Here is a 24,597-nt window from a genome sequence, read left to right as displayed (position 1 = left end):
GCAAGTGGGGGCCACTCTTCATCGCAGTGCGCGGGCCTCTCAGTATCGCGGCCTCTCTTGTTGCGGAGCACAGGCTCCAGACGCGCAGGCTCAGTAATTGTGGCTCACGGGCCCAGCTGTTCCGCGGCATGTGGGATCTTCCGGGACCAGGGCTTGAACCCGTGTCCCCTGCATTGGCAGGCGGATTCCCAACCACTGCGCCACCAGGGAAGCCCAATTGTATTTCTTTATAATAGAAATTAACAATCTGAAAATGAACTGAAGAAAATGATTCCATTTACGATGACATCAAAAATAAAAATATTTTTAGGGATATGTTTAACAAAAGAAAGTCCAGGCTTATAAATTGAAAATACAGAATGTTGTTGAAAAAAAAATTAAAGAAAACCTAAATAAATGGAAATAAATCCCATGTTCATGGATTGAAAGACAGTATTGTTCTAATGGTAATATTACCTAATTGATCTACAGATTCAGTGCAATCCCTATTAAAATCATATCTGGCTTTTATGTAGAAAATGACAAGGTGATTTCAAAATCAAAGGATCCAGAATAGACAAAACAATCTTAGTATAGAAAGAATAAAATAGGATATCCTGTACTTCTTAATTTCAAAACTTACTACAAAACGACAGTAATCAAGGCAGGGTGGTACAGCAACTAGAGATTATCATACTAAGTGAAGTAAGTCAGAAAGAGAAAGACAAATACCATGTGATATCACTTATATGTGGAATCTAAAATATGACACAAATGAACCTATCTATGAAAAAGAAACAGAATCAGGGACATAGAGAATAGACTGGTGGTTGCCAAGGGGGAGGGGGGGTGGGAGAGAGTTGGATTGGGAATTTGGGATTAGCAGATACAAACTGGTATATATAGAATGGATAAACAACAAGGTCTTACTGTATAGCAGAGGGAACTATATTCAGTATCCTGTGATAAACCATAATGGAAAAGAATATGAAAAAGAATGTATATATATGTATAACTGAGTCACTGTGCTGTACAGCAGTAATTAACACATTGTAATTCAACTATACTTCAATACAAAATAAATTTTTAAAATTTAGTTATAGAATTTCTATTTCATGTTTTTTATAATTTCCAGTTACCTACTGAAATTTTCAATCATGTCTTTTATCTCCTATTTAGTAAGAAAAATTATTATTATTATTATTTAATTTTTTTGTTTGGCTGTTCTGCAGAGCATGTGGGATCTTAGTTCCCCAACCAGGGGTCGAATCTGCACCCCCTGCAGTGAAAGCGTGGAGGGTTAACCTCTGGACTGCCAGGGAAGTCCCAGAAAATTTATTTTTAAATTGAGTCTTATAATTCCAGTGTCTGGAACTCCTATAGATCTGTATTTGTTGTGTGTTGTTTCTGCAGTTTTTTTTTTTTTCATGTTGTTTGGGCTCATTTTGTACCTGTCTACCTTTTACTGTGTAGACAGACTGTTGATCAAATTGACTGTAGGCTTAGGATGATGTAAACTTCTTGCAGAGAAAATTTACTCCTGTTTATGCCAGGTGCCTGTAATCATGGAATTCAGAATCCCCTGAATCTTAATATAGGAATTTGGATAATTAAAAGTTGAGCTGTTGAGCTGTTGATCCAGTAAAAAAAAAAAAAAAAAAAGATTCTCTCAGAAATATAGAAACTTTTTCAAGTTCATGTGATCTAGGATAATCTTTGGTAAATAAAAGCTAGTTTAACTTTGTTGGTTTAATTAAAACAGGCATGTCTTCAGAGTTATCAGCCTTAAATATAATGCAAACATACAGCTTTTATTCTAGCCAGGTTTACTAAAAGTCATGTTATTTCTGTTACAGGATTTGTTAGCAAGAAAAATAACTTAAGTTGATGGTTAGCTGTTTAATGCCTCATGAAATTTTCATGAGTAACCTAAACAGATGAATTATATATCTGTAATTAAAAGTTTACATGTGAATTTTTCAACAGTAATTATATTTTATGGTATGTCTACTTAAAAATAGTTTCAAAAATCTTTTTGATAACTTGAAACCTTAAAGTTACACTAACTAATGATGGATATGCATTGAATATCTAGATCATTTTCAAATAAAATAAAATACTGAAACTACTGAGCATAGGTTTATCTACTTTGGCATCTTCTTACAAAGAAACTGAAGCTATTTCTATCTATCAGCAAACATGTGTTGTGCCATACTGGAAATTTTACTATCAGGAAGGATATACTTTTAGAAATTATGAAATATATTTTTAAATTTACCAATCCATAGAATGGTTGTATAACAGGCAGTCCACAATTGCTTACTTTTTAGTTTCACTAGAAATTAAGGTTTCTAAGGGTTAAGAAAGGTAATCAATATATGTAATTAAAAACACTAGAAATAGGGGCTTCCCTGGTGGCGCAGTGGTTGAGAATCTGCCTGCCAACGCAGGGGACACGAGTTCGAGCCCCGGTCTAGGAGGATCCCATATGCCGTGGAGCAACTAGGCCCGTGAGCCACAATTACTGAGCCTGCGCGTCTGGAGCCTGTGCTCTGCAACAAGAGAGGCCGCGATAATGAGAGGCCCACGCACCGCGATGAAGAGTGGCCCCCACTTGCCACAACTAGAGAAAGCCCTCGCACAGAAACAAAGACCCAACACAGCCATAAATAATAAATAAATAAAATTTTTTTAAAAAGTAGAGGAATTTAAACAAAAACTCCTAAAGAAACTCAACATTAAAAAAAAATACTAGAAATAATAAGGGTGAAGGGAAACAACTGTGTTTGAAAAGTAGGTAAGGAAAATAGGATGTGTGTTTTGGATAAGAAGAGGTATGAAAGACATGTTTTTGTTAAGGGAAAAAGAGTAATTTTGTTCTAAAGTAGAATTACTGGGTGTTCCAGAATAAGAAAGAGGAAAATACAGGGAAAAAAACCTGAGTGGGTAGAAGGAATCTTGGGAAAGGAATTTTATGTGTGATCAAACTGGCTAAGATTAGAATGGATTTATTTGTAAGTTTTTAAAGAATGAGCCTTAATATCAAAAGTAGACTTGTGCAGGGACTTCCCTGGAGGTCCAGTGGTTAAGACTCCGCACTTCCACTGCAGGGGGCACAGGTTCGATCCCTGGTTGGGGAATTAAGATCACACATGCCACGCAGCACAGCCAAAAAAGAAAAAAAAAGGACACTGGTGCAAAATTAGAGTTTGGTTTTCTCTCTGTTAAAAAGAAAAAGTGTTTGGACTATTGGTCTTCTCTTGATAAGAGATTGTGAAATGTTTCTCTTTACCTTTTGGGTAATCTGCCTGGAAAGCAAAGATTTTGTCTTACCAAAATAATTTTTTGTGCTTCATATTGTCTTTATCAGGTCTTTGATTACATGGGAGAACTGAGTCTTCTCAATGTGAAAAGAGCTATATTTTTTCACAGTTTTGTAACCTTCTGTATTTACCTTAAAAATCTTTTATTGTCACTTTGGTTAAATGGTTAAATAGATAATTAAGTATTGTTTCATATTGATCTGTGATCCTGTTTAATCAAATGTTCAAACTTTTGGAATTTTTGACAACTTCCCAAAATCAAATTCTAAATGGAGTCTTTTTGACCTCAAACTATTTTTGAGATTTCCCAGTGGGTACTTAGAAAATCTCAAAAAAAATCGTCTCTCACCTTATAAAAGAGATATTAAAACAATTAGGTTTATTTGGTATGTTAAATTACATGGAAAACATTGTCAAATAAGTATTAAGCCGTCTTAGATTATATATGTATGGGTATATGTTATTAGTATAGATATTCCAGACTTGTTTGAAGTTCACAGAAATTTGTCAATACCCTCATTGTCCCATTATTATCTTAAATTGTCATACGGCACAGATTCATGTCATATGCTAATCCAGGATTACCCTTTTTTCCCTAAATTTTTAATGATATCTTAAATTTTATTGTCCACATGTAAATGTTTTATCATTAGCATTTGCCTTTTCCCATTTCTTAGTAGGAGAAACCTCTGGAGCCTATTAAGTAGATTGTGGCAGAAAGTTAATTTCAAAAAATCTTTAAACCACTTCAGAATTAATAAGCAATAATATTTTACTCTGAACCTACAAACTATTCCATATTTTTCCTATTTTTAAATGAAATTTTTATTTTATTTTATTTTATTTTATTTTTCTGGCCACACCACATGGCTTATGGGATTTTAGTTCCCCTGACCAGGGATCGAACCTGGGCCCTTGGCAGTGAGAACGCAGAGTTCTAACCACTGGACCACCAGGGAATTCCCTAAATGAAGTTTTTATAATTTGGGGTTTCACATTTTGTTCTGTAAGCCATTTTGAATTCATGTTTTGTATATGGTGTGAGGTAAGGGTACTTTTTTTGTATATTGATGTCTGCTCTAGACTGAATGTTTGTGTAACCCCGAAATTCATCCAATTGGATGGTATCTGGAATTACCAAATAATTGGATGGTAATTGGCAATTAGGCCATGCAGGTGGAGCCCTCATGAATGGGATTAGTTTCATTATAAAAGAAACCCACAGAGCTTCCTTGCCCCTTCTGCCATGTGAAGACATCTGGTTATGAACCAGGAATCTGACCCTCACTAGACACCAGATCTGCCAGCATCTTGATCGTGGGCTTCCCAGACTCCAGAACTATGAGAAATTCCAGTCTGTGGTGTTTTTGTTATAGCAGCCCAAACTGACCAAGACAACATTCAATTGTTCCAGCATCATTTCTTGAAAAGTCTCCACTGAATTCCTTTGGGTCCTTTTTCAAAAATGAATTGACCACATATATGTGGGTCTACTTTTGGACTGTGTTTTATTCCATCAATCTATATGTTTGTCCTTACGCGAATACTACATAGTCTTGATTAATGTAGCTTTATAGTTAGCCCTGAAATCAAGTAGTGAGTCCTCTTTGTTCCTTTGCTTTTCCATAGAACCTTTAGAATCGCAGTTTGCTGAGATTTCTATTGGGATGGCATTGAATTTATAGATCACTTTTGGAGAGAATTACCATATTAACACATTGAGTCTTCTAATCCATGAACAGTGTATCTTTTTTAACTCAGGGCTCCTGATTCAATCATAATTTATTAAGTATATGTGTCAAGTACAGTGTAAGGGATGTTAGGATGAATAAAAAAGTCTTTGGAAAAAGCAACATACTAGTGGGTTAAATAAAAATGCCTAACATTGAGAGATTTTAATATTTTTAAGAGCACTGTTACACTTCTCAGTTGGAATTGGTTTGGAATGGGAAGGGATATTTTCACCTTGAAACTCACTTGTGTAACCCTCTCTGATTATGTGTGGACAAGTCCTTTGATTTTGTGTAGGAAGCCAACTAGGAGACTTTTTAGAGCGAAAACTCACACTAAGAAAGGTATGTAAATTTACGTGTGGCTTCCCTGAGGTACTGTGGTGTGTAGTTCAAATAATCATCCACTGTCTCGTCCACAGATTTGTCTCAGGATACAACCCCCAGTGGACCCAAAATATTTGAGTCAAGAGATAAGAAAGTACTATAAGCAAATATAAAATGAACTAAAAATGTTAATGACTACTTTGTTAAGAACTATGCAATATAGTGGAGCCCAAACAGCCCTGGGGCAGTACCACCAGAGTAGGTACAACTCTGAAGTTGGAAGAGGGGGTTAACCTACATTCCTATAGGAGTCAAATAGGGGCTTTGGCCCTTTGGGAACTATAGGGAATCAGAGGGGCTTTGTCACCATGAGGACTCCATCATATCAGTAGCTGTCAGCAGAGGGTACAGGGCACAACAGGAGTGCCCAGCAGATATGGTAGTATCCAGAGAAGAGTGGCAGTCTCTTCTCAGCTACTTGGACTTGTTCCTGGGCATAGGTGAGACCTACTCTCAGCCCTCCCCTGAGTGTCTGACAAGGTCCAGGGTCCTACTGCTACAAAGGAGCCCATCCAACACAGGCAAGTTTTATTCTCATTTCACAGATGACAAGACTGACCTTCAGAGCACTGGATCTGTTACAACTGTCAGGTTGATTCCTCTAGCTATGAGTCCCAGAGGTAATGTTTTACTTATCATTTTACATTCTGACAACAGGAATTTTAAGTGTCTTCATTGCCCTCATAAGCTCACTGAACATTTCAATTGTTTATCATGTGTTGATTTCTAGATTTTTTATTATGACAAACATAATCCATATCATTTAAGAAAAAGTGGAGATGAGTGGGCAAAGAAAAAAAGAATCACACATGTTGGGAGCCATAGGACGGTAGAGGACCCAGGAGAAGGGGTAGCAGTGCCCACTGACATGGTTACAACTAGGGGAAGACAGGGGATGGGCACACCTGCAGGGGAGTGGCATGGAGGTACCATCAGGCGATTGGATTCATTTTTGAGTGCAGGTGAGACCTATTTTCTGGCTACCATGCAGGAAAAAACCATCGCCTCCTTTTTAGTGCAAACATTTTCAGAGTTTTCTCTATGCACAAATGTATTGTGCAAATGTTTATATTTTTACAAAATTGGGCTGATACTATATATTTGGTTCTGAAAACTGTTTTTTCTTTATTGTTATTTTACAGTGTACCATGAACACCTCTTCCATGCACGTGGGTGAAAATCCCTTACTGAAACACAGAGAGCACTGTAGTTGGATCAAAAGGCTGCTGGTAACGAGAGTGACACCTAAGGCAAAGTATCAGCGTAAGGTTAAAGCACATAGCCTGGCAAATGCCGGCCAGGGAAAGCAGGGTCAGCGATATTCTCATCAGAGGAGTCAGAATTGAAGGCCAAAGGCATTAAAGATATGGGATATCATGTAAGCCCCTCTGGCCCCTACCTCCGCCCCTCATTCCCCTGACACCCCGTTGGCCCCTTGGGGTGAATGGATCCTGTACATCTCTTTGCATCCAATGAAAGTCACCTATTTTCTGTCTTTTCCTTAGCTCTTCCTGAGCCCTTGACATATCTGCACATTCTCTCATCATCTCCTCACTGCCCAGATGCCTTTTCTGTAAGTTGTCCTGATAGTCCTTGGGGGAATCGTCCGTCCCCCTGTCCGTTTTTCTTTTTGCTTTCCGGGGCACATAGTCTTCAGCGGGGTGCTTTTCCGCCGCCCACGGCTGACTCTCTGGCTTTGCCTGGGATTCCAGCTTGCCCTCACCGTGTGGTTTTCCCTCAGCTTCAGACTTGCCCTGCTTTTCTCGCTTCCCCTCATCTTCTGGCCGTCCATCATTCTGGAGCTCTCCCTCGTGTTCTGACTTCCCCTCCACTTCTTGCTTTTCTTCCTCATCTGACTTTCCTTGATTTTCAGGCTCTACTTCATTTTCTGGTTTTCCTTCGCTTTCCAGCTTTCCTTCATTTTCATTGCAGAGTTTTTCCATGTTGAGATGTTTTCCTGTCCTGGGGGATGGGATGGGATGGGATGGGGTGGGGTGGGGGGAGAGAGACAAGAGGAAACAAGGGAGACTGAGGGCTTGGGGGTGGAATGCAGGTCCGGATAGTACTGGCATCTCGGCCTTGTCAGCGTTCCCCTGACCTGGCCCAGCCTAGTGTGCCTTCTGGCCACCCTTTACCCCACCAGTCCTCCTGCACTGAGAGCCAACCATTTCCCTGGCAGGCCCTGCCACCTTGTACCATCCTTCAGCGTGGCAGAAAGTGTGTATATTACATATGGTGGGGGGATGGGCAGTGGGGCCCTCAAATTCTGCCCAAGCTGTGCCCTCCACACCCGGCCCCCAGCCCCGTGCCTGTCCAGTGCTTCTCCCTCCTTTCGCTGACCTGCAGGGTTTCTGGACAGGTTCCTCCTCCTAGCCTTGCAGAGTGCTGGGAACAGACATGCAGACCTGTAGACAGACAGGAGACAGAGAGGGGCTGCAGGGTCAGTGGACTGAAGCCCCTTTCCTGAATTTGGGCCCTCCTCATCCAACGTTTCCTCCCCCACCTCCCCTGCATCCAAGCCGCCATTACTTTTCAGGCCTCAGGCACCAGACCAGGATGCTTTCTAAACTATTTTGGATCTCTGGGTCTTCCTCCCCTGCAAGCAACCTCCCCCACCCCCAACCCTTTGCGCTGAGGTCAATATTTCCTCCTGGGTGGAGAGTGTGAAAGGGAGTTATTTTCAGAATTTGTCTACGTTTCACTGTCGCACTGCGGGGGCGCACTCCCCACCCCCCATTTCAGGCTCGAAAATGGATGGAGGGCGCAGAGGAGGGGCGTCGAGGAGGCGGCGGGGCCAGTTGCAGGGTCCTCCCTCCCCACCTGCCCACGCCGCGCCCCGTGCCCCTCCTCACCCATCTCGGGACCCCTTCCCCTCTCCCCGCTGCTCCCGGATCCTAGTCCCACCCGCTTCCACCCCAACCCGGGCCGCCAGCAGCGCCCACCTTCACACTGACCTGCAGCGCCCGGGCCGGGCCTGCGCCTCCTCTGGCTCGCCTAAGCCCGCTCGCCCCTCGCCCGCCGCCTGGGCAGCTCGGGGAGCTGGTTCCGCGCGGGCGATGGGACCAGACCTCGGGGCGGGGGGTGGGGGGCGCGGGGGCTGCTGCCCACGTCGGCGCCCTGCCGGTCACGTGAGCGCCGCGTCACCCGAGCCCGGTTTCCCCCCGCCCTGCCCCCTCACCTACCTCCCACAGGGACCGGACAGCTGCGGACGGGCTGGGGGGGGGGTGTGTGTGGAAAAGGGGTAGTTAGCAACAGAGCAGGTCGGGGGAGGCTTCCTGACTGCAGGTGCTTTACCTGGCGCAACTCAGGTTCTCGCTCAGCATCCATCTGAGATGCCCTTTATCCCCAGTTGTGACAGCTGATCACAGGCAGGGTATCCGACTTCGCCAAGAGCGCTCCACACGGAGCCCCACAGCCCGCTTTCAAGACCAGCTCCGTCTGACTCCAGAGCCCTGGTGGTGGTGCCCGCCAGGAAGCTGCGCTGCCTCCTTGAGTAGCAGCTATGTCCTGAGCCTCTGCTCTTCTCGGCCCACGTGTTCTCTCTCCCTGGCTGATCTCTGTTCATTTCCCTCTTAACACAGATGATTCCCAAATCTACATATCCAGGTTATTCCCTCGAGTCTCAGACCCATTTTTGCTTTCCCACCAGCAATATAGGAGAGTGCTTATTTCCCCACACCCTTTCCAACATAGTGTGTGACATACTTTCTATTTTTCACTAATATGATAGGTGAGAAGTATTATATCGATGGCATTTTATTTTGCATTTCTGTTTAACAACAGTTTAAATATCATTGTGAATTGTCTGTTCATGTCTTTTCCACATTTTTCTATTGGGTTGTTGGTCCTTCACACTTTTCAAGTGTTCTTTACACATTAACTATATTAGGCCTTTATCTGTTATATAAGTTGCAAATATTTACTTCCAGTTTGTTAGTTGCCTTTTGACTTTATGATGTATTTCTGCCATGCATTAAAAAAAGTAGTCACATTTATTAGACTTTTCTTTTATTGCATCTAGATTTTGATTCATAGTTAAGAACTCTTTTCCTACATGAGGTGAAAGAAGAATTCACCATGTCTTCTTTTAGTACTCATAAGGTTAGCTATATTTGTCGAGGTCATCTGTGGTTAAGGAATAAAGGTTAAGGAATAAACCAGTGTCAAAGTGAGTTGAATATTCAGCAGACTCAAAGCACTAGAGTAACAAAAATCAAAGCCCAAGGCTTATTAAAAAGGGAGGGGTTTCCTAGGAACATCAAATGTTTCACTTTAAGGGTAACTGTAAACTGGAAATAAACTAGCCCTCACAAAGTTTTTTAGCTTGGCTTTGCAACATCTAGGTGGACTAGTAAAGTTTAAGTTTTGAGTATAGATTAAGGTGGTTTTAGACAGGAAGCATCCTTACGGACCTGACCAATGCAAACAAAATCTTCTCTGGAGGAAGATTCCATCATCCTAGGCCTCAAATTATTTCAACGAACAGTTGTTTAAATACAATGCCCATACACAAAGATAACCAGCAACACAAAGACAAAACCCATCATAGGTAAAAAGAACCAGAGAGAACAGACAACACAAACAGATCCATTAGCTTTGAATTATTTGAATTATCAGATACAGACTACTAAACCACAATGCTTACTGTATTCAGATAAATAAAATCCAATCTTGAAAATTTCAACAGGGAACAAGAAATCAGAAAAAGTAGGGAAAAAAAAACCTCCCAAACTAAAAAGTAACTAAGCTGAAATTAGAAACTCAGTGGATGGCCTTAACAGCAGATTAGATGCAGCCCAAGAGAGAATTAAAGAACTAGAAATTCTATTCAGATGAAATTATCCATAAGGCTGCATGGGTAGTCAAAAAGATGGAAAATACAGACAGGAGGGTATGATAAGGTCTGATGCATGTTTAACTGGAGTTCCAGAAGGAAAAGAGAAATGGAATTGTTCAGAGGCAATCTAAAGAATTAATGGCTGAGGATTATTCAAAACTGATGAAAGACATTGATCCATAGATCCATGGAGTCCAACAAATCCCAAACAGCATAAATAAAAAGAAACCCACATATAGAATGCGTAATAGTGAACTTACAGAGAATCCAAGACAAAGAGAAAAATCATAAAGGTAGCCAAAAAAAAAAAGAGTATGCCTCAAAAGGAACAAAAGTTAGGCTAATTACTAGCTTGCAACAGCAATGATGAAAGCATGAATATGGTGAAATGACATCTTTAGTATCTTGAAACAAAATCAATGCTAACCAAGAAATTAATAACCAGCAAAAATACCCTTCAAAAATGAAGGTGAAATTAAAGCTTTACAAATAAAAACAGAGAGAGTTTCCAGCAGCAGGCATAAACCAAAGTAAGTACTGAATTCTACAGGGCATTTTTCAGATAACAGGAAAATGATCTCAGATGGAAGACTGGGGATGAAGAAAGGAATAAAAAGCAATTAAAAGGCTAAATATCTATATAAATTTAAATCAATATTATATAAAATAATATTATCTTGTTAATTCATATTGACAACATAAGAGTCAAGAGAGCTAGAGTAAAAGTATTTAAAGTTCTGGCATTATCTAGGGAGTGTGTAAAAGTATAAATTAATATTAGTCAAGACTTTAATAAGTCAAGACTGTATGCTATAATTGCCAGATAACTATTAAGGAAGAGTAAGAGTGTAAAACTTCTAAGCTAATAGAGGGGCAAAAATAAGAAAATAACCAATCCTAAAGAAGAAAAAACTAACATAAATCAGGTGGGACATAGAGACAGAACTTGGTACAATGGTTATATCCAGTATTAATATGAGTAAGTGTATTAAATGTAAATGGTTTACATGAAACAATTAAAAAACCAAGATTTTCAGACTGGAAAAAACCCAACTATATACTATTTACAAAAGACTATCTGAAATATAAAGATACATAAGGATTGAAAGTAAAAGTACAGAAAAAAAAAAAACACTAACCAAAAGAAAGCCATTATAGGTAAATTAATAACAAAATAGACTTTAAAGCAAAAAGCATTACAAGACATAAGGAGTGTCACCTCATGATATTTAAAATTTGTATGCATTTATTAAATTGACCTCAAAATAAATAAAATAAAATTTGACAGAAATACAAGTAGAATAAATAAATCCTCCATTTCAGTGTTAACACTCCTATCTCTCTGTGTAAATAAAGTGTTGAAAGAAAAAAACACTAACCTAAAATTCTATACCCAGTGAAATAATCCTTCAAATGTGAAGGAGAAATAAAATACTTTCTCAGACAAACAAAAAGTGATGGGATTCAGCATCAGCAAACCTTTCCTTCAGGAAATGTTAAAAGATTTTCTTCAGGCAGCAGAAAAATGGTACAGGCCAACAACTCAGATCTACATAAAGGAAGCGCAATGGAAATGCAATAAATGAAAGTAAAATGAAATCTTTTGTCTTATTCTTAATTGATATAAAAATAACTCTTTATCTAAAGTAATAATGTATTAAGTGACTGTAGCAAATGGATGAATGAAATGAATGATGAACATTCTGTAATAAGGTATCTGTACTACATATAAGTGAAGCAAAAGAGTGTTATTTGAAAGTGATCTTAGTTAAAAATGTAAACTCGAGGAAAATCATTGAAAATTCTTTTAAAGACATATAACTGATACACTAAGAGAGAAGACAAGTGGAATCATGTAAAATACTCAATTAAAACTAGAGAAGGCAGGGGGGCTTCCCTGGTGGTGTAATGGTTGAGAATCTGCCTACCAATGCAGGGGACACGGGTCCGAGCCCTGGTCTGGAAGATCCCACATGCCGCAGAGCAACTAAGCCCATGCGCCACAACTACTGAGCCTGAGCTCTAGAGCCTGCAAGCCACAACTACTGAAGCCCATGCACCTAGAGCCCGTGCTCCTCAACAAGAGAAGCCACCACAATGAGAAGCCCGCGCACCGCAACGATGAAGAGTAGCCCCGACTCGCCGCAACTAGAGAAAGCCCACGTGCAGCAATGAAGACTCAACACAGTCAAAAATAAAAATAAATAAATAAATAAATGTATCAAAAAAAAAAACTAGCGAAGGCAGAAGAAGCCTCTGGCAACAAATAGAAAACAGTTATAAACTGGTTGATATTAAATCCAAATATATCAAGAATCATTTTAAATGTGAATGGTCTAAATACACCAATTAAAGATAGAAATTATCAGAGTGGATTAAAAAATCCCAACTATATATGTGTACAAGAAGCCCACTTTAAATATAAGGAGTGAGAGGTTAAAAGTAAAGCAACAGAGAAAGATCTGCACTAATTAGAAGAAACCTGGACAAAAAAAGAAAGCTGGAGTAGTTACATACATTCAGACAAAGCAGAACAAGGAAAATTATCAGAGATCAGAAGAGGCACTACATAATGATAAAGGGATCAATTCTGAGAAAAATACATAATAATCCTAAACATGTATATGCACCTAACAAAAGTGTCATAATATATGAGGCAAAAACTGATAGAACTGAAAGGAGAAACTGACAAATCCATTATTAGAGTTGAAGACTTCAATGCTGCCATCCAGTAATTGACAGATTAAGCAGGCAGAATATCAATAAGGATATAGTCGAACAGTATTATCAATCAACTTGATTTAGTTGACATTTATAGAACATTCCATCCAACATCAGAACATATTTATTTTCAAGCTCATATAGAACATTCACCAAGAGAGTCCTACTCTAGGTCATAAAACACGCCTTAACAAATTTAAAAGAATAGAAATCATAAAAGTATGCTCTCGGTAGAATTAAACTAGAAATCAATAACAGGATAGATGGAAAACCCAAATATTTGGAAATTAAACAACACACTTCTAAATAACACATGAATCAAAGAAGAATTCTCAAGAAAAATGTAAAAATGCTTTGAACTAAATGAAAATACAACATACCAAAATCTTTGGGATGAAGGAACAGTAGTGCTTAAAGGGAAATTTCTAGCTTAAATGCATATATGGAAAAGAAGAAGGTTCTAACATCAATAACCTACACTTTCTCCTCAGGAGACTAAAGAAAGAAGAGTAATTTAAGCCTAGAGCAAACAGGAAAAAAGAAATATTAGAGACAAAATCAAGGAAAGTGAAAACAGGAAAACAACAGAGGAAATCAACAAAACCAAAAGCTGGTTCTTTGAAAAGATAAATAAAACTGTTAAATCTCTTACCAGGGTAACCAAGAAAAAAAGAAAGAAGGCTCATATTAAAATATCAGAAATGAAAGTGGGGTTATCACTCCTAATTCCATGGACATTATCTTCTTAATGAAGGAATACTATGAACAACTCTATGCCTACAAATTTGATAACTTAGATGAAATGGACTAATTACTCAAAAGGTACAAACTACTAAAACTCACACAAGGGAAAAAGATAACCTGAATAGTTCTGTATCTACTAAAGAAATTGAATCAATAATTAATAACCTTCCAAAGATAGAAATCACTAGGACCAAATTCTACCAAACATTTAAGGATCACCAGTAAACATTTAGAAATCACCAGTGAATTTTACCAAACATTTAAGGATCACCAGTAAACATTTAGAAATCACCAGTGAATTTTGCCAAACATTTAAGTTAGAAATAATACCAATTCTCCACAATCTCTTCCATAAAATTGAAGTAGAGAACACTTGACTCATTCTGTGAAACCAATATTATCCTAATTCCAAAACCAGATAAAAGATACTACAAGAAAGCAAAACTACAGACCAATATTTCTAATGAACGCAGACACAAAATGCTCAACAAAATATTATGAAATTGAATCCAATAATGTATAAAATGTTAGGCACCAAACAAGTGAAATTTATTCTAGGTATTCAAGGGTGACTCAACATTTGAAAATCAATCAATATAATCCACCACATGTTAACAGACTAAAGAAGAAAAATCATATGATCTTTATTATTTGATGCAGAAAAAGCATTTGACAGAATCCAACACCCAATCATGATAAAAGCTCTCAAACTAGGATTAGAGGGGAACTTCCTCAATTTGATAAAGAATACAAGAAACTAACATTATACTTAGTGGTGAGAAAGTAGACACTTAACCCTAAGGTCAGGAACAGGCCAAGGGTGTCCTTTCTCATTGTTCCTATTAAACATCATACTGGAAGTCCTAGCTAGTGCAGTAAGACAAAAAAGGAAGTAAAAAGTATACAGATTGGAATGGAGGAAATAAAACTATATTTGCAGATGACATGATGGTCTATGTAGAAAATGCCAAAGCATTGACAAACTCCTGGCCACAAGATCGCAGGATGTAAGTTAATATATAAAAGTTACTTGCTTTCCTATATACCAGTAATGAACAATTAGAATTTGATTATTTAAAAGTGCCATTTATAATAGCATTCCCACAACACAGGATGTGACAAAAGACTCTAAGTATATCACAAATGCATGAAACAACTTCACTGAAAGGGATGGAAAAATAAGGCACTGGCATAGGTAACTTTGGAAATGAGTGGAGTCTGTAAGACTAAAGACAAAATTTTCTCTCTATATAAATATTTTAAAACATATAAAGACACATATATATATACACATACATATATATATGTATATATGGAGAGAGAGAGAAAGAGATGCATATATATGCATGGGTTATTATATACCCATATATCTTCTTTCTCTGTCTACCGAGAGGGCCTATACGCAATGATATCCCAATAGTAACAAGTACACCTAACACCCAAATCTTGGTTTTTAATACCATTCTCCAACGAAAGGTACCAGGGCTCCTTGGAGAAATGGCTGATTCTAGGACTTGGGCAGGAAATATGCAAGGTAAGACTAGAGCATCTTGTAGTGCCAGAAAGAGTTTTTTAAAAAAAGCACACACATACACAATGATGGAAGAATGTCAAATAGATCCAAGAGCCAACTGAAAGAGCTTCCAATGGCCAAAAGTGGAACAATTTGAGCAATGAAAATATATAAAATAGTATTAGATTATAGTCCAAAGAATAAAATTAATGAGCCCATACTTATATAAATAAATTGAATACATTAATAAATGGGGGAGAAATCAAATATCCTATGCAGAATTCCAAATAAATGTTGGAGATACTCCATCCTCAAGGCGGTAACTTTGGAAATGAGATAACTTTGAAATAACACCACATTCTTTAAGTGTGGACTATGCAGAGTGACTTTCTTCCAGAGTACAGTCTGGAAAGGGAGAAATAAAAGGGTAACTTTACCATGGAGAATCCTGACAAACACTACCTCAGCCAGGTGACCAACGTTAACATCAACAGGAATAATATTGATAGCATATATCCTTTATATGATGCCACTTTACCTGTGTGATCTTCTTCCCAAAAGCACTTAACACCTGCCTAACCACAAGAAAAAAGTCAAGCAAACTGATATTGTGGTACACTATACAAAGTACCTGACCAGTACTTCTCAAGAATGTCAAGGCATAAGAAACAGGGAAAGTGTGAGAAACTGTCACAGCCAAGAGGAGCCTAAGGAGACATAATGACTAAATGTAAGGTGGTAACCTGGATAGGATCCTGGAACAGTAAAAGGACATTAGGGAAAAACTGAGGAAATATGAATAAAGTATGTACTTTGGTAAATAATAATGTATCAACATTGGTTCATTGTGACAAACACTTCAAACTAAAGTAAGCTGTTAATAATAGGGGATACTAGGTATGGGGTAAATGGAAACTATATATCTTTGCAATAATTCTGTAAATCTACAACTGTCCTAAAATAAAAGTTTATTTAAAGAAACACTATAAGCAAATAAAGGGCTAATGAAGAGCCAGGCGAAAAAATCACATAGGTAGATGGGTCTGCTGAAATGATAAGCCAGGGCTTAACAGGAATTTCCTAGGGGACAGCTCCTTCTAAAATGAAAACGTCAGCAGACAAGAGATTAACAGGTGAGAATAGCACAGCATCTGGTCACTCAGATTTTTCTCCTGGCTCAATCTCCTGTATCTAAATCCAGTGGAGAGGGCTGTATGCAAAAACACACACAAACCAACAAAAAACTTGGAAGGGTGTGTTTTATAAGAACTTCATAAATATCAAGGCCCAAGCGACAATTGGGTGCTACCCACCAGAGTTAGGGAAACTCTACTGTAGGTAGAGAATTCTCCACCCTTCTGTTGTGACACTGTGTTGCTTTAGTCCATCATGATCTCCAGCACCATCAGCAGCAGTGGGGGCCTTAGGAGGTTACAGGACAAACTAGAAGAGGCACAGTGCCCAAGAGTCATGGCATTACCCAGGGGAAAGTGGCACCCACCTCTCAGCTGTCTGGACTTAATCCTGGACACATGTGAGAGCTCCCTCAGCCCTCTCCCAAACATCTGATGGGGTTCTGGTCCTGCTAGTGCAGGGGAGAGGGTAGGAGCCAGCCTAACACAGTTCACACACTCAGCATCTCATCGGATCTCCTCCACAGCCCTGGAAGGCAAGTTTTATCCCCAGTTCACTGATGCTAAGACTCTCCCTTACAATAATGGATCTGTAATAATTGCCAGGTTGATTCTTCCAGCTTTGAGTCCCAGAGGTAATGTGACTTTTACTTATCATTTCATGTCCTGACAACAGAAATTTTATGTGTCTCCACTGCCTTCATAAGCTGAACAGTACTTTTGATTGCTTGGTATTGCTTTCCTATTTTTTTATCTTTCATTATTGTTATGATAAAAGTAATCTGTGTTTTTTTAAGAGAATATAAACAGATGGACAAAAAAACAGAAAAAAATCACCCATAGATAACCACTGTTAATCTTTTAGTAGACACAGCTGTCCGAGTTTTTTCTGTACATGGATCACTAGGTAAGTATCATTGTAGTTTTACAAAAATGGACTGATGCCGTACATATGGTTCTGAAAACTGTTTTTTTGAAAATTTTACAATGCACCATAAACATTTTTCCATGCAATGGATGAAAATCTGCTACTGAAACACACAGGGCTGCAGTTGGATAAAGAGAGTAACACCTAAAGCATAGTATTAGCATAAGGTTAAATAAAGCACAAGGCCTTGCAAATGCCTGCCAGGGGCACTACACAAAAGGAATGTCTTCAAAGCCCCTTTGTGGGGCCCTGCAGCCACCCCTGAGTTCCCTTGGGCCCCTCGGGTGGAAGGGGTCCTGTAAACTTTTTTGCATCCACATAAACCCCCCCAATTTCTGTCTGGTTTTCTTCACCTCATCCTCCACCCTGGCCATCTCGTCAAATTCTCTTATCATCTCTTCATTGCTCAAATGCATATCGTGTATGGCCTCCTTGTATTCCTTGAGACACTGAGCCAGCCCCTTGTTGGTTTTTCTTTTGGCCTTCCTGGGTACATCATCCCCAGCTGGGCGCTTTCCTGCAGCCCTTGGTTCGCTGGCTGGCTTTTCTTCTTTTGGCTTTCCCTCGCTCACTGGCTTTCCCTCACTCTCTGGTTTTCCTTCTTTTGGTTTTCCCTCACTCACTGGCTTTCCTTGGCTCTCTGGATTTCCTTCTTTTGGCTTTGCCTCACTCTCTGGCTTTTCCTTACCCTTTAGTACTTCCTCATCTTCTGTCTTTCCCTTGAGATCTGTCCTTCCCTGGTTTTCTAACTTTTCCTTGTCTTCCACAGTACAAGCTACTCCCGGCTTTCCCGCATCCAGTGGCTGTTCTTTGTTTTCCATCTTGCCTTGGTTCTCAGGCTTTCCTTCATTTTCACTGCAGAGTTTTTCCATGTTGAGCGTCCCCTCCTTTTCCTGTCCTGGGGATGGGGCAGGCGGAAGAGAAGACAAAGAGGAAAGAAGGAAGACTGAGGGCTTGGGGATGGAATGCAGGTCCGGATAGTAGCAGTCGCTTCTCGCCCCTTGTCAGGGGTCCCCGGACCTGGCCCGGCCCTCCTAGTGTGCCTTCTTCCCACCCTCTACCCCACCATTCCTCGTGCACACGTGAGCCAACCATTTCCCAGACAGACCCTGCCATTTTTCCCTACGCTTGCTCAGCATAGCAGAGTGTGTGTAAATGTGTTGGGAAGTGGGCAGTAGGGCCCCCAATTCTGCCCGGGCCGTGCCCTCCACACTCCCCACCCCTCTGCGTCCCTGTCCAGTGCCCTCCTCCTTCACTGACCTGCGGGGATTCTGGACAGGTTCCTCCTCTTTCTCTAGCCCAGCAGAGCACTGGGAACAACAGACACGTACACCTGCAGACAGACAGGAGACCGGGGATGAGGCATCGGTGGATGCACAGGGACTCGGGTTCTTTTTCCGAATCCGGGTCCTCCTCACCCAACGTTTCCCTTCCCCACCTCCTCCGCCCCCACAGCACCCCAGCCGCCATTTCTTTTCACTCCTCGGGCGCCAGACCAGGATGTTTTCCAAACTAATTTTGGATCTCTGCGTCCTTCTCCTGCAGAGGAAACTCGCCCCCCAACCCTTGAGGTCAACTTTTTACTCTACGCACGGAGTGGCAGAGGGGGTTTATTTCCACTGTCTCACTGCTGGGGCACCCCGCCAACTCATCATCTCCGGCTCCAAAATGGACGGAGGGTAGAGAAGAAGTGTGCAGAAAGGCGAATGGGTACTTGGGATGTCCGCCTTCCCCACCCTCTGCCCAATGGCCGTTTACTCCCCCTTAGCCGTTTTTCCCACCGCCATCTCTATCTACACTCTGGCTAGCTCCCCTCGACCAGGACCCCATTCCCAACCTTTTTCCTTTCCGCGCCCGTTCCCCCTCCCCCATTCCGGTGTCCCGCAGGCAGCGACGAGAGCTCTCACACTGACCTGAAAGAACCTGGAGCAACAATTAGGGGCTCCCAGACGGCTCCGGGTCCGACAGCAGGGAGCCAGGACTGGCATCCGGACGGTGCCCACTTCGGAGCCCGGCGGTCACGTGAGCGCTGCGTCACCCGAGCTCCGCCCTCGCACCCCGCCCACCAGCCGGAGTCAGCCAGCCGCCCACCGCCTCCCTCCGGCAGGTCCCCCCGCCAACCTCTCCCGGCCCTTTTGTCCTTTTCCTCTTCTTGAGAAGTTGGTCAGAGAAAGAATTTTAATAAAAAACACAGAAGCTTTTTTTAATGGGCTGGGCGGTCCGGGGGAGGAGTCCATAACGTTGCTCTTAAATTCCGTTGAGAGAACGTAGACTCACCAATGAAATCTTACGAATGTGAACTTTAATATTGTACAAAGGGTAGAATATTGCACTTTAGAAAAAATTAGGAAAAATGTTCCTGTCAAAATGAAGTCGTCCCTTTTTCCTGGTATGCACAGACATAAATTTTCTAATGAATTAAATACTTAGATCTGAAAATGAAATTATATTTGAAGCAGAATGAAAGAATGATTTTTTAAAGTGAGAGACTGAGTACACAACGGACAATGACCAGACCATATATGACAATAAAATTGTGACCCACAACCTCTGTAGCAAGCAGCCCCACAAGCCAAACCACAGCCTCTACAGCAGTCTTCAGGACTTGATCAATGACTGCCAGCCTCCCTATTTTTGCCCTGCCCCAACTAGAGAAACCTAAATATGCTCCCCAAACCAGTAACATAAAATGCCGCTGCTTCTAGTTACCTGGCTTCCAGCTTTTCCCTGACAACAACTTCCAATTAGAGAAAGCCTGGTCTTCCTTTTTTTCACTCTAAAGCTTTCCCATTCCCTTGCCTGTCTTTAAGTCTCTGCCAAACACAAGTTAGGGTGGCTAACTCCCTTGTTATAACAAGCTGTGAATAACTAGCCTCTGCTTTTACCTAAGCTTTCTGTGTAGAAGGTCTTTAAAAATATAATAACTGAAAGTTAAACAATTAAGAACAGCGTTGATGGATTTGATTACATTAAAATGTGTAACAGATTTGTTAAGGGATTGGGGACACATGCATTTCTCCCAGCGCTTGTTCTTTTTTTTTTTTTTAAACATTTGCGTGTGCTTTTTTTTTTTTTTAATTTATTTATGGCTGTGTTGGGTCTTCGTTGCTGTGCGAGGGCTTTCTCTAGTTGCGGCGAGCGGGGGCCACTCTTCATCGCGGTGCGCGGGCCTCTCACCATCGCGGCCTCTCTTGTTGCGGAGCACAGGCTCCAGACGCGCAGGCTCAGTAGTTGCAGCTCACGGGCCCAGTTGCTCCGCGGCATGTGGGATCTTCCCAGACCAGGGCTCGAACCCGTGTCCCCTGCATTGGCAGGCAGATTCTCAACCACTGCGCCACCAGGGAAGCCCTCTTGTTCTTTTTTTAAATTTATTTTTTATTGAAATACAGTTGAACTACAATGTTGTGTTAATTACTGCTGTACAGCAAAGTGACTCAGTTATATATATATATATATATATATATATATATATATATATATACACACACACACACACATTCTTTTTCATATTCTTTTCCATTATGGTTTATCACAGGATATTGAATATAGTTCCCTGTGCTATACAGTAGGATATTGTTGTTTATCCATTCTATAAATACCAGTTTGCATCTGCTATCCCAAACTCCTGCTCCTACCCTCTCCCACCCCCCTACCCTGCCTGCTCTTGTTGAGTGTACTGGTAAAATTTTCTGAAGGGCAACTTTGTAAATTGCTTAAAAATAAAAATATTTTATATTTTGGCCCAGCAATTCCACCTCTAATATTTACCCATGGAGATAATTAGTAAGGTGCTAAAATAGAATCTTATGTTTTAAAACATTTTATGGTTTTAAATTCCCATAACAATTATTTATTATGCATTTATCCTTTGCTGGAGCTGGGGCTCCAATAGTGATTCTGTAGGCTTTGTTTATAAAGGGAAAAAAATGGAGCATCACAATTGTCCATCGGTACAGATTTAGTTACATAATCTTCTTAGTACATTTTTTACCCTGGTTATCTTTGGACATTTGGTTAGAAAAATAATCCTTTTATGTTGGGTGCTCAATATGCAGTAAAAATAATTATTAACTATCCATAACCCCAAATTACTGTGGATGGTGGGACACAAAGGATAACCAGAGGATGTGGCATTGACCTCTAGAGAATACCACCTATCTGCCAGGCATTATGCTAGCTACCTTATCTTATCTGGTGTAGATTTCATTTATATCTGATGGAAGAACTCATACTTCAGTGAAGCGGAATGATTTATAAAACTACAATCTTAACTCACTGTAGTACTGGAATAAAGATAGTAAGAGGAATAAAACAGAGAGCCCACTAACATCCCCAGGTATAAAAGTTTTTAGTATATGATAAGGAAGCATTTCTGATCAGTAGTAAGATATAGGTTATTATGGAAATTAAACTTGTATAATTACTTTAATAGTTAAAGGAAAATGAAGAGCCATATTTTCTGACATACACTTAAATGCTTTTCAGAGTAGGCAAGAAAAATGAAACAAAAGGTATCCAGATTGGAAGGAAAGAAGTAAAACTACCTCTGTTTGCAAATGACATGATCATGCATATAGAAAATCCCAAGGAATCCACTAAAGAACTATGAGAACGAAAGAGTTCAGCAATGTGGTAGAATACAAGATCAACATACAAAAATCAATTGTGTTTCTATATGCTAGCAAAGAACAATTCAAAGAGGATAGTAAGGAAACATTTCCATTCAAAATATCATCAAAAAGAGGGGACTTCCCTGGTGGTCCAGTGGTTAAGACTCCACGCTCCCAATGTAAGGGGCCTGGGTTCAATCCCTGCTCAGGGAACTAGATCCCACATGCATGCCACAACTAAGGGTCCGCATGCTGCAACTATGAGTCTGCATGCTGCAACTAAAAGATCCTGCACGCAGCAACGAAGATCCCACGTGCCGCAACTAAGACCCAGGGCAGCCAAATAAATAAATAAATAAAAATTTAAAAACTTGCTTAGATTTCAAAAACAAAATCATCAAAAAGGATAAACCATTTAGAAATAAATTTATTTTGAAAGTCCAAGACTTGTGTACTGAAAACTATAAAATATTGTTGAACAAAATTAAAGAATACCTAAATAAATGGAAAGATAGCCTATGTTCATAGATTGGAAGACTTCATATTGTTAAGATGGGCAATACTTCCTAAGTTGATCTACAGACTCGACACAACCTCTATCAAAATCTCAGATGGTTTCTTTGCAGATTTTGATAAGCTGATCCCAAAATTCATATGGAAATGCAAGTAACTCAGAATAGACAAAAATAATCTTGAAAGGGAAGGATAAAGTTTGAGATCTCACACTTCCAGATTTCAAAACTTATTATATAGCTACAGGAATCAAGACAATGTGGTACTGGCATAAGGACATATAGACCAATGGAATAAAATTGAGAGTACAGAAATAAACCCTCAGATTTACAGTCAGTTGATTTTCAACCAGAGTGCCAAGAAATTTAGTGGTGAAAGAAGAGTCTTTTCAACAAATGATGGTGAGACAACTAGATATCCACATGCAAAAAATGAACTTGGACTCCCACGTCACACCACATACAGAGCTTAACTCAAAAAAATAAAGTCCTAAATATAAGAGCTAAAACCATTAAACTCTTAGAAGAAAATAAAGGTGTAATTCTTCATGATCTTGGATTAGGCAATGGTTTCTTAGATATGACACTAAAAGCTCAAGCAATAAAAGAAATATAGAAAAATGGGGCTTCACCAAAATGTAAAACTTTTGATTTAAACATCACAATTAAGAAAGTGAAAAGACAACCCACAGAAAGGGAGAAAATGTTTGAAAGTAATATGTCTGATAAGGGACTTATATCTAGAATATACAAAGAGCACTTACAACTCAATAAAAATTTTTTTTTAAATGGGCAGGGAATTCCCTGGCAGTCCAGTGGTTAGGACTCTGGCCATTCACTGCCAAGGGCGCGGGTTCAATCCCTGGTCGGGGAACTCAGATCCCGCAAGCCAAGCAGTGTGGCCAATAAATAAATAAAATAAAAATGGGCAAAGGATCTGAATAGATATTTCAGCTAAGGAAATATACAAATGACCTATAAGCACGATGTTCAACATCATTAGCTGTCAGGGAAATGCAAATTAAAACCACATTGAGATACCACTTCATACCCACTAGAATGGATATAATAAAAAAAGGCAGATAATAACAAGTGTTTGCAAATGTGTAGAGAAATTAGAACCATCACACAGTGATGGTGAGAATGGGAAATGACGCAGCCGCTGTGGAAAACAGGCTGTCTGGCAGTTTCTCAAAACGTTAAACCTCAAGTTATCATATGACTTCACAATTCCACTTCTAAGTAAAGATCCAAGAGAAATGAAAAAATACGTTCACACAAAAACTTGTATGCAAAAGTCCTTGGCATCATTATTCATAATAATTAAAAAGTGGAAATATCCCTAATGTCCATCATCTGATGAATGGATAAATAAAATGTGGTATAATAATGGAATACTATTTTTCACTAAAAATGGAATGAAGAGCTGATACATGCCAACAGGCACATGAAAAAATGCTCGACATCGCTAATCATCAGAGAAATGCAAATCAAAACCACAATGAGATGTCACCTCACACCTGTCAGAATGGCTATTATTGAAAAGACAACAAATAACAAGTGTTGGTGAGGGTGTGGAGAAAAGGGAGCCCTCATGCACCATTGGTGGGAATGTAAATTGGTGCAGCCACTATGGAAAACAGTATGGAGTTTCTTTAAAAAACTAAAAATAGAACTGCCATATGATTCAGCAGTTCCACTCCTGGGTATTTATCTGAAGAAAACAAAAACACTAATTACAAAAGATGTGCACCCTTATGTTCATTGCAGCATTATTTACAATAGCCCAGATATGGAAGCAACCCAAGTGCCCATCAATAGATGAATGGATAAAGAAGATGTGATATATAATGGAATATTACTCAGCCATAAAAAAGAATGAAATCTTGCCATTTATGACAACATGAATGAACCTAGATGTTATTATGTTAAATTAAATAAGTCAGACAGAGAAAGACAAATACTGTATGATTTCACTTATATGTGGATTCTAAAAAACAAAACAAATGAACAAACATAACAAAACAGAAACAGTTATAGATACAGAGGACAAACAGGTGGTTGCCAGAGGGGAGGGGGCTGGGGGGAGGAAAGAAATAGATGAGAGAGATTAAGAGGTACAAACTTCCTGTTGCAAAATAAATGAGTCACAGGTATGAAATGTGCAGTGTGGAATATAG

At 39.7% G+C, this 24,597-nt stretch overlaps 1 protein-coding gene and 1 pseudogene across 6 annotated transcripts; both read right to left on the bottom strand.

The window, feature by feature from the left end:
* Positions 1–6,138: 6,138 nt before the first annotated feature.
* LOC309653238 (transcription elongation factor A protein-like 3 pseudogene) lies at positions 6,139–8,665 on the bottom strand (annotated as a pseudogene). 4 transcript variants are annotated; one of them, XR_014268778.1, is made up of 3 exons: positions 8,374–8,665; positions 7,760–7,824; positions 6,139–7,381 (listed from the first exon to the last, which is right to left on the bottom strand). The product of XR_014268778.1 is annotated as a transcription elongation factor A protein-like 3 pseudogene (transcript). The 4 variants fall into 4 exon arrangements; XR_014268780.1 differs by having other exon boundaries at positions 8,362–8,417; XR_014268779.1 differs by lacking the exon at positions 7,760–7,824.
* Positions 8,666–17,211: 8,546 nt separating this feature from the next.
* Positions 17,212–19,363, bottom strand: TCEAL4 (transcription elongation factor A like 4). 2 transcript variants are annotated; one of them, XM_082447773.1, is made up of 3 exons: positions 19,209–19,363; positions 18,556–18,628; positions 17,212–18,188 (listed from the first exon to the last, which is right to left on the bottom strand). In XM_082447773.1, the coding sequence occupies exon 3, from the start codon at positions 18,165–18,167 to the stop codon at positions 17,505–17,507; it is 663 nt and encodes a 220-aa protein (XP_082303899.1). In that variant the 5' UTR covers positions 18,168–18,188; positions 18,556–18,628; positions 19,209–19,363; the 3' UTR covers positions 17,212–17,504. The 2 variants fall into 2 exon arrangements, with proteins under 2 accessions (XP_082303899.1, XP_082303898.1); XM_082447772.1 differs by having other exon boundaries at positions 17,212–18,193; positions 19,209–19,274.
* Between the last annotated feature and the right edge of the window lie 5,234 nt (positions 19,364–24,597).

Source organism: Balaenoptera physalus (assembly GCF_965194825.1).
Source record: "Balaenoptera physalus genome assembly, chromosome: X".
Lineage (NCBI taxonomy): Eukaryota > Metazoa > Chordata > Mammalia > Artiodactyla > Balaenopteridae > Balaenoptera > Balaenoptera physalus.
The sequence above is the reverse complement of the archived record's forward strand: the minus strand, read 5'-3'. Positions and strand labels throughout refer to the sequence as shown.